Source organism: Dictyostelium discoideum (genome assembly GCF_000004695.1).
Source record: "Dictyostelium discoideum AX4 chromosome 5 chromosome, whole genome shotgun sequence".
Lineage (NCBI taxonomy): Eukaryota > Evosea > Eumycetozoa > Dictyosteliales > Dictyosteliaceae > Dictyostelium > Dictyostelium discoideum.
Window position 1 is genome coordinate 2941079 of NC_007091.3, and position 14725 is coordinate 2955803.

At 21.4% G+C, this 14725-nt stretch overlaps 5 protein-coding genes across 5 annotated transcripts; 3 read left to right on the top strand and 2 right to left on the bottom strand.

Moving 5' to 3' along the window:
• Window positions 1–771: 771 nt before the first annotated feature.
• arkA (ankyrin repeat-containing protein) lies at window positions 772–5154 on the top strand (the record flags this gene model as incomplete). Its single annotated transcript, XM_631074.1, has 1 exon — window positions 772–5154. One exon carries the CDS (start codon window positions 772–774, stop codon window positions 5152–5154), a length of 4383 nt encoding a protein of 1460 aa, XP_636166.1.
• A 256-nt stretch (window positions 5155–5410) lies between these two features.
• DDB_G0289557 (hypothetical protein) lies at window positions 5411–8148 on the bottom strand (the record flags this gene model as incomplete). The annotated part of the gene is made up of 5 exons (XM_631075.1): window positions 5411–6181; window positions 6254–6599; window positions 6692–6874; window positions 7014–7296; window positions 7395–8148. The coding sequence occupies 5 exons, from the start codon at window positions 8146–8148 to the stop codon at window positions 5411–5413; spliced, it is 2337 nt and encodes a 778-aa protein (XP_636167.1).
• A 280-nt stretch (window positions 8149–8428) lies between these two features.
• DDB_G0289559 (hypothetical protein) lies at window positions 8429–8662 on the top strand (the record flags this gene model as incomplete). Its single annotated transcript, XM_631076.1, has 3 exons — window positions 8429–8454; window positions 8500–8540; window positions 8601–8662. The coding sequence occupies 3 exons, from the start codon at window positions 8429–8431 to the stop codon at window positions 8660–8662; spliced, it is 129 nt and encodes a 42-aa protein (XP_636168.1).
• A 1649-nt stretch (window positions 8663–10311) lies between these two features.
• On the top strand, window positions 10312–13088 carry DDB_G0289561 (hypothetical protein; the record flags this gene model as incomplete). The annotated part of the gene is made up of 1 exon (XM_631072.1): window positions 10312–13088. A coding segment is annotated over one exon (2777 nt), but the record flags the coding sequence as incomplete, so codon positions are not given.
• A 239-nt stretch (window positions 13089–13327) lies between these two features.
• On the bottom strand, window positions 13328–13865 carry DDB_G0289563 (calcium-binding EF-hand domain-containing protein; the record flags this gene model as incomplete). Its single annotated transcript, XM_631073.2, has 4 exons — window positions 13328–13333; window positions 13436–13519; window positions 13620–13733; window positions 13845–13865. 4 exons carry the CDS (start codon window positions 13863–13865, stop codon window positions 13328–13330), a joined length of 225 nt encoding a protein of 74 aa, XP_636165.2.
• Window positions 13866–14725: the final 860 nt, after the last annotated feature.

Consider the following 14725-nt stretch of genomic DNA (forward strand, 5'->3'; position numbering starts at 1 on the left):
TTTTTTTTTTTTTTTTTTTTTAATATTGTGTGTGTTTTTTTTTTCTTTCATTTTCAATCAGTCAGCAGTCCCATTCACTCAATAAAAACTAATAATACATATATAAAATAAAAAGAAAAAAATAACTATAATCAACTTTTATTTAATTAACCTAATTTATTAAATTAACAAATCATAACATAGCAACAATCAAATAATTTTTCAAAAAAAATATTTTAAAAATAAAATCTCATACACAGGTAATAATTTTCTTTTTAATTTATTTATTTTTAATTTGTTTATTATTATTAGTCATCATTTATTTCATACGCATATACAATCAATTTGCAATAGAGATTAAAATAAAAAAAAAAAAAAAAAAAAAAAAAAATAATTATACTAGAAAAAAAAAAAAAAATTAATATATTAACATATTTCTTCCTTATTTTATATAGAATAATAATATTATCAAAAATAATTAATAAAGTTATATAGTTTTAATATTTTATTTTTTTTATTAAAAAAACATTAGTGTAATATAAAAAGTTTAATAATAGTAATAATAATAGTTATAATAATAATAATAAAAAATAATTATAATAATAATAATAAAAATATTTTTTTATATAAACTATTATAATTTTATTAAAAAAAAAAAAAAAAAAAAAAAAAAAGGAAAAAAAAAAAAATTATTTATTTTAATTATTAAATTTTTTCAATTTTAATATATATTATATAAATTAATATTATTAAACATAAAAAAAAAAAACACATTAAAAAAAAAAAAAAATTATGTCAATAAAATTACCACTATCAAATATTAATAGTGGTGGTAATAGTAATAATAGTAGTAGTAGTAATAGTACTAGTAATAATAATATAAATATTAATATAGGTAATGGTATACCTACAAATATTGAGAAAATGACATTTGAAGATTCAGAAACTCAAAAATTAAATATCAAGCAACAATCAAATAATAATACATCAACTTCAGTATGTGTATCATCGATTCATTCCTCGTCACCAATTTCATCACCAACATCACATCAAGTTAATAAATCATCAGGATCATTACCACCAGTAATAAAAAGATCACCAACAACAACTCATCATCATAATAGTAGTGGTAGTAATAGCAGTAGTAGTAGCAGTGGTAGTAATAATAATAATAATCAAATTAAAACAAGTAATGGAATGAATAAACCAAATCCAACAGGATTTTTATTTGGGAGTAAACCAAGAGAAAATTCACAAAATAAAATCGATGATAATAAAGGTGTAAATCTAGCAGTTAGTACAAGTAATTCTTCAAATAATTTTCATAAATCGCATTCTGAAAGTAATATTATAAATATAAATGCACCACCTGTAGAAACTGTAAATATGGAAGAAATTTATAATAATATACCTTCTTCAATTTCAATGGAAAATATTAGAGAGAATGAAAATAATAATAATAGTAGTAATAACAATAGTAATAATAATAATAATAATAATAATAATAATAATAATAGTAATAATATTAATAATGTAAATGGTAATAAAAGTAGTTTAGCATCATCCACTTCATCAATATCATCTCTATCATCAGTTTCGACATTATCAACTTCTAATGCTGCTACAAATACAAATACAAATGCAAATACAACATCAACTACTAAAACTACATCAACAGTAAGATCAACATCACCAACCCAATTTAAACCAAGAGTTGAATTTGATGAAAATAATCCAAATGCAATTATTTTATCAAGACAAAGATGTAAATCCATTTCAAGTCCAAGTGATTTTAGGTTGAACCCACCATCAAATGTACATATGCCAACTAGTTCCTTATCGACTTCAACTTCAACTACTAATGTTAATGGATTATTATTACCAAATGGTGTTGGTGGGGTTTCAATGTCTTTCACCCCATCAGGTTTACCAATGACTCCACCAACAAATTCTTCACAGGTTGATACATTACAAATGTCAACTGAAAGTATAACAATTCAACCTTCCTCTTTAGACTCTTCCTCTGAATCAGTTTCTGATGGTTTACAATCTGTTTCTGGTTCGCCTGTTACTGCTTCACCTTCACCAACTATTTCAAATAACACAAATGCTACTACTACTAATAATAATAATAATACTAATACTAATAATAATAATAATAATAATAATAATCAGCATAATCATCACCATCATCAACATAGTCATAGTCAACAACATGATGTTTATCAAATTAAAAAAGAAAATTTTCCATCGTCACCAACTTCACCAACTTTATTACCATCAGAAACTCATGATTTCTCTTCTGAATATTCTAGTAATCCAGGTGGTAAATGTGCAATTTGTAGAAAACCATTGTGGAGTTTCCCAATTAGTGATAAGAGTAGACGTTGTAGAGATTGTTCTTTAGTTGTACATAGAGCATGTGTTCCTTTAGCAACTGAATGTCCATCGGCAAAGAAAAGTCCTTCAAAATTATCGGTACCAAATGGTAATCAATCGAATTCATCATCATCATCCTCCTCTTCATCATCATCCTCATCATCATCAAACTCATCATCATCTAATACAAAAGGCCATTCGCGTACACCATCATCACCATCAGTTAGTAGTATACCAGGATTTCAATTAACTTCAAATGCGTCACAAAATTTACATGTAAATTCTCATACATTATCATTATTAGTAAATGGTGCGACAATTGATTCAAATCATTATAAGAGAAATAAAAAATCATTAGAAGCTGGAGCAAGAGATTTTCATTTTATATTTCGTGGTTGTGGTATACCTTTAGATGAATTCCCATTGGATTCATATGTATGTGGTCTTTATTCATACTTTGCACATGGTAGATTATATTTAACAGAGAGTTATGTTTGTTTTTATGATGGTTTCGTATTCGATAGAACTAAAGAACGTACAAAGATAATTAAAGTATCAAATATTGCATCCATTGAAAAACGTTCATCAGGTTTAAATCCAAGTGCAATTAAAATCAAAACATTTGATGATCAATCATTTATATTCACTCATTTTATGCATAGAGAGGTAGCATTTGATGATTTGGAAGGTTTATTAATTCATCAAGAAAGTTTACATTTTGCACATAGTATAGTTGCAAATAATTTCCCAGGTATGAATGAAGCAATTAGAGGTCAAACAAAGAGATTACTTTCAAGAGCACGTTTAGATGGTCATTATCAAATTCATAGTAAAATACGTTGTCCAATGCCAAGTAAAGAGATACTATTAATGAGTGCAATTAAAAATAATAATTTAGATATGGTTGTAACTTTATTAAATTATTATTGTCAAGTGAATTCCGATGAAATTAATTCCGTTGATTCAAAAGGTTATACACCATTACATAATGCTGTATTCTCTGAATGTTCTGATCAAATTTTCATGCATTTATTGAATCAAAAGGAAGTACGTGTTAGAGAACGTAATATGGATGGTAATACACCACTTCATTATTTCTGTCAAAAATTCAAATCACCAGAATGTCAGAGAATAGTTCAAGCCATGATTGAAAAAGGTGCAAATATTAACGAACAAAATTATAATGGTGAAACTCCATTACATAAAGCAATCTTCAATCATTCAGTACGTTTATTAATGGTTTACATTTTGTTAAAGAATAATGCCAATGTAAACATTGTCAACAATGCTGGTGAATCACCACTTCATTATGCAGTACGTTTAGGTAGATTAGATGTTGCAAAAATGTTATTAGCTGCTGGTGCTGATCCAACAATCATTAGTTTAAGAGATAGAAAAACCGCTTTAGCTTTAGCAGTTGATTATGATGTTTGTCCTGAAATCTCTGATTTATTACGTCGTTTAGATACAATCACAACATCATTGGAAATGTATGAATTGGAAAAGTTTCAAGCATCATTGGTTGTTGAAGAACTTCAAAAAGAGAATGTTGTAGCACGTTTAGATGAAAAATTATTGGATAAAATAGGTTGTACTGATAAAGAAGAACGTAGAAAATTCTTATCATTAAAGAGTAATCGTTTATTAATTCATCATCCAGCACGTACTCAAGGTGCTAAAATCATTTTAAAAGAAATGGAAACTATGGATATTAAAAATGGTAAATTAATCATTTCAGAAACTGAATTGGAGTATACAGAGAAAATTGGTTCCGGTGCATCTGGTAAAGTTTTCAAAGGAATTTATCGTGGTAGAGTAGTTGCAATTAAAGTTTTAAAATCTGCCGATGATGAAATGACTCGTGAAGATTTCTTAAAAGAATTTGGTGTTTTGGCTTCATTGGAATCTCATACTATAGTTGGTTTATATGGTGTGGTTTTAGAACCAAAGATTTGTTTAGTAATGGAATATTGTTCAAACGGTAGTATCTATCATTCCATTAGAAAGAATCCACCATCTTGGGAGAGATTCTTTTCTTTTGTTCAACAAATGTTGGCTGGTATTAATGCACTTCATCAATCAACTCCTCAAGTTTTACATAGAGATATTAAAACTCTAAATTTCTTGGTAAATCATAACAATAAGGTTAAAGTTGCCGATTTTGGTTTAAGTCGTTTCAATACAGAATCAAATCAAGAAACTTTAAATAAAACAAGAGGTACTTCAGTATATTGTGCTCCAGAAGTTTTCGAAGGTAAAGAATATAATGAACGTTCCGATATGTATTCAATGGGTATTGTAATGTGGGAGATTGTCTATTGTGTTGTTTATGGTTGTTATATGATACCATATCAAGAGTATAATAAAATGTTTAATGCTTTCCAAGTTGCCCTATTGGTTAATTCGTCAAAGAGAGTTTTAAGACCAACAATCCCAATTGGTGTACCACAAGTTTTAAAAGATTTAATCTATTGTCTATGGGATCATGACGTTTCTTCAAGACCAACCGCAACTGAAGCAATGACCGCATTGGCTGTATGTGAAAAAGAATATAAACAAAATAAAGCTCAATGGGAATTAGTAATTACTAAAAAAGAACCAACTCCACTTCCACGTGTTGCTCCATTACCTGCTTTCCCTGGTTATCGCCAATTCTATGAACAAAATCTTGATATTAAACCTATACCTGAGGAGGAACAAATTTATCAAGAAGCAATGGAAAAACAAAGAAGAAATCAAGAAGCAAGTGCAAATAGAAATCAAAAAAATAAAGAATTATTAAATAATAATAATTAAATAATTAAATAATAATAAATAATAAATAATAATAATAATAAAAATAATAATAATAATAATAATCTTTATAATTAATAATAAGAAATAAAGAAAAAAAAAAAAAAAAAATATAATTTATATATTTTTTTTTTGTGTATATAAATATTAATAAAAATAAAATTAATTATTTTTAAGTTTTTTTTATTTATATCTTTTCTTTATTTCTTTTCTTTTGAAGAAATAATTGACATTTTTTTTTTTTCAATTTATCTTTGGTTTAATTTTTACCATTAATTGATTGTTTATTATGTATTTGTTGATGTTGGATAGAGTCGCATGTTTCTTGTTGTTGTTGTTGTTGTTGTTGTTGTTGTTGTTGTTGTTGTTGTTGTTGCGGTGATGGTGGTGATGGTGGTGATCGGTTGGTTTCTTTTTCAATTTGTTTCATATCCAAAGGTTGGATTTGAACAACAGCATTAAAAAAGGTAAACTCTTCTGTTTCAATGGTTTCCTTTCCGTTTTCATTTTCATTTCTTTTTTCACTTTCATCTTCACTTTCTTTTTCTTTTTTATTTTCATTTTCCCTATATTTTACTTTTCCATTTTCCTCATTGGTAATCTCTATTTTCTTCTCTTCAACTTTTTCATTTTTATTGGTGTCTTTATTTTCATTATTTTCATTACTTTCATTATTTTTGTTATTTTCATTATTTTCATTATTTTCATTATTTTCATTATTTTCTTTTTTATTATTTTCATTTTGATTTTTTTCATTTTGATTATTTTCTTTTTCATTATTTTCATTTTGATTATTTTCTTTTTCATTATTTTCTTTTTCATTATTTTCATTGGTATTGATTATATCTACAAATTGATCATTACTTAAATTAGTAGTTGTTGTTACTGAAGTTTTATCTAAATTATTTGTTGTTTCAACACTATCATCATCATCCAATTGTTGTTCAAATTCTAATTTTTCAATAATAATTTTTAAAACTTCTCTTTTTGCTATGATATCTTCAATTTTAAACCAATTAGGTCTATTTAACTGAAAGAAAAAAAGAAAAAAAGATTAATAATCTTTAAAAAAAAGAAAAAAAAAAACAATAAGTAAAATTACAAAACTTACAGGAAATTCAAAATCTTTTTCAGGATTTCTACAAAATAATTCGATATAATGTAAAAGAAAGACACCACAGTCAAAAAGGTTATCTTGTTTTGGAACGTTTGCTCTTACCAAAGGTAAATTTGAGGAAGTGAATTTTCTTTCTGGAATTGTTCCATTTGATGGATTTGATTTTTTAGATTGCCATTCCAATGTTAAATACTCTCTTATCTTTTTATTTATATTATTTAATCTTTGGCTATTTAATGAATCTAAAAATATAATTAATGGTTTATTTCTATTATCTGCTGTACTAAAATCTTGATTTGGAAATGATACAATCATTAATGTCCAATGTGAACTAAAATTTAAAAAAATAAATAAATAAATAATAATTAGTAACAATCATATATTTATATTATTATTAACTTTTATTATTAAATTTATATTTACTTTTCACAAATTGGAATAAATAAAAAATCATAAGAAAAAATATCAACATTCTTTGTCCATTTTGAAATTCTTGTAAATGCATTAACTATATTATTTTGAAGTGTTAAAATATTATAAAAGAAAGTATTGAAAAAGTAAAACCTATTCTTATCTTCTTTTTGAACAAAATGATCCTTTATATATCTAATAATTTATAATTTTCATAATTGTGTATATAAATATATATGTTTTGTATATTCATATTTAATGAATGAACAATTAATAATTACAATAATTGAGTATAGTAGCTATTGAGTTTATGTATATTTAGATAATATAATACCTTATATAAAAGTCAATAATTGAATCATTTAAATATTGATTTGGTTCTAATCTACATTTATCTTGATAAGTTATTCTAACTATATCATTGTAATTTGTAATTTCTTTTGTACTATTAATATGTGGATAGTATGCAATGACTCTGTCTAATTTATTGTGATCCTCAATCTCCATTGAAAGTTTTAAATTGGTTGATTTCTTAATGATAAATGGTTTCATTGCTTCAAATTGATCTCTAGGTATTGATTTAAATGTAATTGTATTTGTTATCCCAAAATCGTAATCTAAAATATATAATATAGTTAAAAAATAATAATAATAATAATAATAAATATTAATGATTTTGTTTTGTTTTGTTATTTTATTTTATTTTTTTTTTTACTTTTATTTTGTGATTGTTTAACTAACCACTTTTTAGTGAAATAAAATTCACTTATTAATATATCAATATTTATAAAAGATTTATAACAAGATACTATAAATTCTTTTAGATATTTGTATGGTAATATGATTTCACAATCTTTGTTGATCGTTGAATTTGGTGCTAAGAAATTCCATGGTAATGTTAATTCAATTTGACCGTCTTTAAATAAAATTATTCTATCACTTGGTAATGTTGGAAATTGTCCAACTCCAATATGTTTTGGTGATAAATATATGTTATTTGGATCAACTAATATCTCTTGTGTTTCATCACCACTATCTCTATCGCAATCTGATGATAATGTTTCGCCATTATTTTTATTATTATCATTATTATTATCATTATCATTATTATTATCATTATTATTATTATTATTATTATTATTATTATTATTATTATTATTATTATTATTATTATTATTATTATTATTATAATTATTATTATTATTATTATTATTATTATTATTATTATTATTATTATTATTATTATTATTATTATTACTACTATTATTACTATTACTATTACTATTATTATTTACAATTTTACAAGTATTGTCATCATCTGAATCATCTAAACTTAATGGTGAATCACTTGTTCCTTTGCCACTGAATTTGTCTGGTTCTGAAGGTGGTAAATAATCACACCTTTGCTGTTTAAATTTTTGAGTTGAAGATGATCTAGTTCTTGATCTTTTATTATTTAATATATCCATTGATATTTATCTGTATATTCAAGGTCTTAATACTTCTCTTTGAATATTACATTGAAAATAAAAAAATAAAAAAGTGAAAAAAAAAAAAAAATATTCCCCCAATTAGACACATAAAAAAAGAAAAAAAAAAAAAAAAAAATAAAATAAAATAATTATTTATTTTTTTTTATTTTTTTTATGTTTTTTTTTCTTTTATAAATTGATTTTTTTTTAAATACAAATTTAGTGTATAAAAATAGGGTATTCAAAAATACATAAAATGATATTAAATATAAAAAAAATGAATGTAACCATTATTATTTTTTAGTTTTTTTTTTTTTTTTTTTTTATATAATTATTTTTGATGTATAGTCCTTTAATTTCAGAATTTAATCATTTGGCATTCATTTTTTGTAATTATTATTTTTATTTGAAGAACAATGAGAAGAAAATAAATTTTATATAAAAAATAGATTTACAAAATAAAAAACAGAATATTTATTTTAAAATAACTAATTTAAAAATCCATATTTAATTCATTTATTTTTTTGATTTAAAAATTAATATAAATAAAAAAAATAATAAATAAATAAAAATGGTAATATATTAAAAAAATAAAAAATTCAGAAATTAAATTACAAAATAAAATATTTGATTAAAAAAATAAAAAAAATTCCAAAAAAAAAAAAATAAATATTCCAAAAATCGTAAAGTTTAAATTCATTTTTTTTATATTATATATAATTTTGTGTATTTTTGAGTGTAAAAATATTATGATAATTTTAAATATGGATTTAATATTTAAAATTAAATCATTATTTATTAAAAAAAAAAAAAAAAAAAAAAAAAAAGAAAATATATTTTTTTTTTTTAATTGTCAAATTATTGGACTATACATCAAAAATAATTAGTAATAATAGCAATTAATATTTCAAATAAATCAAAAGGATATAAAAAACAAATATTAATTTAAATAATTAAACTATTTATTTATAAAATAATTCATTTTTTTTAACAATAATTATAATAAAAAATAATAATTATAATAAACCTAGAGCATTGACAAAATCTTTTAAATTATTTCATTTTACAAAAAAAAAAAAACAAAAAATCGAATTAATGATTGGTTCAAGAATACTATAAAAAAGAGTAACAATGTAAAAATGAAATACAAAAAAAAAAAAAAAAAAAAAAAATTTTAATTCAAGGTTACAATTACAATCAAATATAAAATAATTAAAATAAATTAAAAACAATACATCTTAAAAAAAAAAAAAAAAAAAATATAAAATAATTAAAAAAAATTAAAAACAATAATAATATAATTTATTTTTTTGAAAAAAAAAAAAAAAAAAAAAAAAAAAAAAAAAAAAACAACTTATTTGATTAACATAACAATAAGTTGTTGTTATAGTACAATATTAACATTGAGATTTATGGAGATTACACCTAACAATAATAATTTTTCTTTATTTTTAATTTTTTTTTTTTGCTTTTTGTTTTTTTTTTTTTTTTTTTCTTGGGGGGGTAATGATTAAAAATAGAAAAATTGAAGGGTAGAGAAAAGTGAAAAAAAAATTTATAATTAACACACTAATTTTTTTTCCTTTTAAGTTATCACCACTAGTAGTCAAAAAAATTTTATATAACAATCCACCTAAAATACACAATATGGTGTAACTAATTTTATTAGAAACTACCCAAATTCAAAATTTAGGTATGTAGTGTTTTTTTTTTGTTTATTATTTTGAGTTAAATAGTATGATGTTCTATTTTCTTTGTGTTTATATAATTTTTTTTTTTAAAAAAAAAAATAATAATTTTTTTTTTAATTATTATTATTATTTTTTTTATTTTTTTTTTTTTTTACACTTTTTTTTTTTTTTTTTTATTCATTTATTTTTTATCAAATTTATTTTTCTCATTTTTCAATACCAATATATTATTATTATTTTTTTATTTATAATTTGTATAAAAAATAAAAAATAATTATAATAAATATAACAATCTATTAAAATTTATAAAAAAAATGAATATAAAATATTTATCATTTTTATTTATATTATTCATTTTACCAATATGGTGTGAAGTTAAAGTTGAAAGTAAGTATTTTTTTTTTTTTTTTTATACAAATGATTTAAAAATATTAATTTTTTTTTTTTTTTTTTTTTATAAAAAAAATAGATTTTTATAATAATGAAACAACTATTGTATTTGAATATAATTTAAATGATGAATATTTTACAAAATGGTTTTATTTTGATAATAATTATTTTGCCATATTCTCATGTTTTGACAATTCAACAAATAGAATTTGTGAATTTTTACCAAGTATTTCAGATATGGATAAATTATATAGTAATAAAATTTTTTATTGTTCGATTAATCCATCATCATCATCAGTAGAGGAATGTAATAATAGTATTTTAAAACCATCATTTTATCCAACACCAATTATATCGAAAGATTTTAAACCTCCAACAAAAGGTGGTCAAGTAGTTATTAAAGGATCATTTTTAATAAGCAGTGGTCACAAATTTCCAACACAATATGGTGATGTTAAAGTTGAAATTCCAAATTCAGGTTTAATAAATCCAACAAACATTACAATTAAATCATTTCCATTTGGATGTGGTGAACAAACAATTCGATATTATAATAATAAATTATTTAAATTTCAATATTCAAATCCAATCCTATATTCAATATCAATTGAAAAAATAAATGAATATTCAAAAATTAAATTAATTATTAATGGTGATAATTTTTGTACAATTAGTGATAATGTTTCATTGTCAATTGGAAAATTAAATGGATTACAATTTAATTGGGAAAATAATAATAATAATAATATAATTTCAATTGAATATGATCAAATTTATTCTGGATTATATAATGTATCATTAAATGCAAATGGATTAATTTCAAATAATTTATTATTAACGTTTAATCCAGAAATTAAAAGTGTAACATCCGTTCCAAAATCATTAGGAGGTATTATTACAATTAGAGGTAATAGATTAATATCAGAAAATGGTATGAATGATACTATTGTATCATTTGTTGGTAATCGAGAATTTGATTGTTTAATGATTTCAAATTCTGAATCCATTATTGAATGTAATCTTCTAAAAGTTGTTTTATTATTTTACGCATATTTTAATATAAATTTAATAGTTGGTGGTCAAAAACAATTAGATGGAACAATTAAATTTGAGTTTGATAAACCATATATTAGTGGTAAATCATTAACAGGAATGAATTTAACATTATTTGGTGAAATGTTTATGAATCCCCATGTTTTTATAAATGGTATTGAATTAAATAATAATTTAACTATCTCTTTTAGTTCAACAGAATTTAAGTTCACATTACCAAATGATTTTAAAAAAGGATCGATATTTCTTCGAAATTCTAAAAATGCTGCAGATTCAAATACAATAATATTTGAAAAATCATTTAATATTGAATCAATTGGATACTCAACAACTAGAGGTCAATTATTATCATTTCAATTTAACAATATTTTAAATGAAAATTTAAATTTAATACCAACTTTAACCTATAATTCAAGTCAATTAATTTTTAATGAACCATTATCAACAATATTTAATAAAACAAATGGTGATTTTAAATTTGAAGTACCAATGGGTTGTGGTTCAAATAGTCCAATTCAAGGTATAATTGGTAATCAAATTGCAAATTCAACATTTTCATATTTTGAACCAATTATTTTAAGATGTCTAACTGATGATTTTTTAATAATTTGTTATGGTTTTAATTTTGGTAGTTTATCAATGATCAATAGTGATGATAGTGATAATAATAATAATAATAATAATAATAATATTAAAATTAATTTTTTAAATCAAATCTATACAAATAATAATATTAGTAAATTAGATCATGAAAAATTTGTTATACCATTAAAATCAAATAATCTTTATAATGGTAATATTTCAATCACTGTTTGTGGTTTAACTTCAAATTATTATCAACTTTATTTTAAATCATCAATTAAAAATGAAGCTCGATTATTTAACCAATATTTTAAATCAAATGGTGGTGATTTAATAATTAATGGTCATAACTTCATTTATAATAAAAGTAATTTCACATATTTACTTTGTGATGATGATGATGAATATTATAATCAAATTAAATATAATTGTAATTTTATAGATAATACATTTTATAATTGTCCAATTAATATTATTGGGCCATTTGATAGAAAATGTATATTAAATTTCCAAAATGAAAAAATGTTTAATATAAAAATCAATTATTTATCACCAACAGTTAATAATGTTATTTTAAATAATTTAACAATTACTGGTGGTTTAATAACTATAAATGGAAGTGATTTTTATAACCTTACAACTTTTATTGAAATTGGTAATTTAAATTGTTATAATGTTACTTTTATAAATTCAAATCAATTAAATTGCAATTTAATTACAAATAATATTTCACAACATTTAATAAGTAATAATTTATATTATGTTAATATTTCAATTTTTAGTGGCACAAATAATAATTTAGATTTAATTAAAAATAGTAGTACTTTAATATTTAAATATGATAATTTATTAGGAAATTCAAATAGTAATAATAGTAATAATAATAATAATGGTGATGGTAGTCATGGTGATGATGGTGGTGATGGTGGGGGTGGTGATGGTGATGGTGATGGTGATGGTGGTTCCAGTAAATTAAAATGGTTAATACCAACTATTATATGTCCAGTTATTTTTGTTGTAATGGTTATCTTTATTGGGCCTGAACTATTTAGAAGATTCTATACCTATCCACCTCCAAAACCACCATTACCTGAACCAGGTTTTCAAAGAAGACCTTATGATCCTCCGAATTTAAATAACAGATTATATGAAAATACCATAACTCGATATGATAATGATCCTGATAATCTACAATTATCATTTGTTCCAATTCAACCTTAATTCTAGCGAAGAAGAAGAAAAAAGAAAAAAAAAAAAAAAAATATATTTAATAATAACCTGTAAATAAAATAAACTATTTAACTTTTATAATTGTTTTTTTTTTTTTTTTGAATATATTTTTTTTGTTTTTTTATTGATACATTTTACAATTTGAGGTTTGAATAAATATTATTTAATATCTTTTTTTTTTTTTTTTTCTTTCTTTTCTTAAAAATTTTTTTTTTTCTTTTTCTATTTTCTCAATCCTGTTATATATATTTTAATTTTTTTGAAATTAATAAAAATAAATTTATTTTTTTAACTTTTTTTTTTTTTCATATATTTTAAAATAGAAAAAATATACTAACCCATAAGAAGAGCATTCCCACAAATGTTTCATATTGTACATATCCTGAATTTTGTGGATCAGCTTCATAGATCATTTCTTCAATCTTATAAAATAAATATAATTTTATTTTATTTTTTTTTTTTTTTTTTTTTTGATTAGTAAGAAAATTGTAATAGGAAATTAAAATTTTAAAAAATGCTTACTTCATCAGCTGGCATCATATCACCAAGTTCATTTAAAACTTTTCTTAAATAATCTACAGTTACATAACCATTACCATCACGATCAAAAACTTTGAAAGCTTCTATAACTTGTGCCTAAAATAAAAAATAAAAAAATATTTTTAAATAAAAATTAAAATAATTAGAATTGGTAAATGAATTTTGTGTTTTTTTGTTTTTATAAAAAATTTTGTAATAACTGTGTACTTTTGTATTTATGTGATTCATTATTTATTTATTATTTGTGAAAGTTTGTTATGAAAAATAAAAAAAAAAAAAACTATTTGGATTTTTTTTTTTTTTTAATTTTTTTTTTTTATTTTGAGCATGTCATGACCCATTTTTTATTTTTATTAGAAAATTATTGATGAATTTTTGGGGTTTTTTTTTTTTTTTAATTTTTTTTTTATTTTCCAATTTGTTTTATCTTTTAAATAAATAAATCAATTCCAATACCAATTTTTTTTTTTTATATTAAATTTTGTAATTATTTTATTTATTTATTGTTTTTTTTTATTCAATTTTAATTATTTGTTTTAAAAAATAATTTAACAATCCAATAATTCTTTAATAACACAAACTATGAAATCAAATTCCAGTCCTTAAAATTCTAAATTACCGGATAATTTTTTTAATAACCTTGCACAATTAATTATGCGTGTTCGATTAATGTTTTTTTTTTTTTTTTTATACAAAGATTATTTTGGTTTGATTGTATTCCAAATTTTTTTTTTTTTTGAATTGGATAACGCAATTATTATTTGCTTCTCCTTGAGATGCTAGATCTCATTTTATTTTATTTTTTTTTTTTTTTTTACAGGGTCTCTAAAAGAGGGGTTAGTTTACTTTTTTTTTTTTTTTTTTTTTTTTGTTTCGAATTTTGAATTGTATTATTACTTTTGATTAAAACATCTTTTTTGTCCAAACTTTTTTCTAAATCTTTTTTTATTTTATCGTCTGGTTCGTGATTGATGTTTATGACGTATTTGAATTGTTTTTTTTTTAATTGAGTTTTATCCACAATTTCGCTTATTTTTTGTAGGCATTTGTGTTGCTTAATATTTGTGGTGTTGTTTGTGATTTTCATT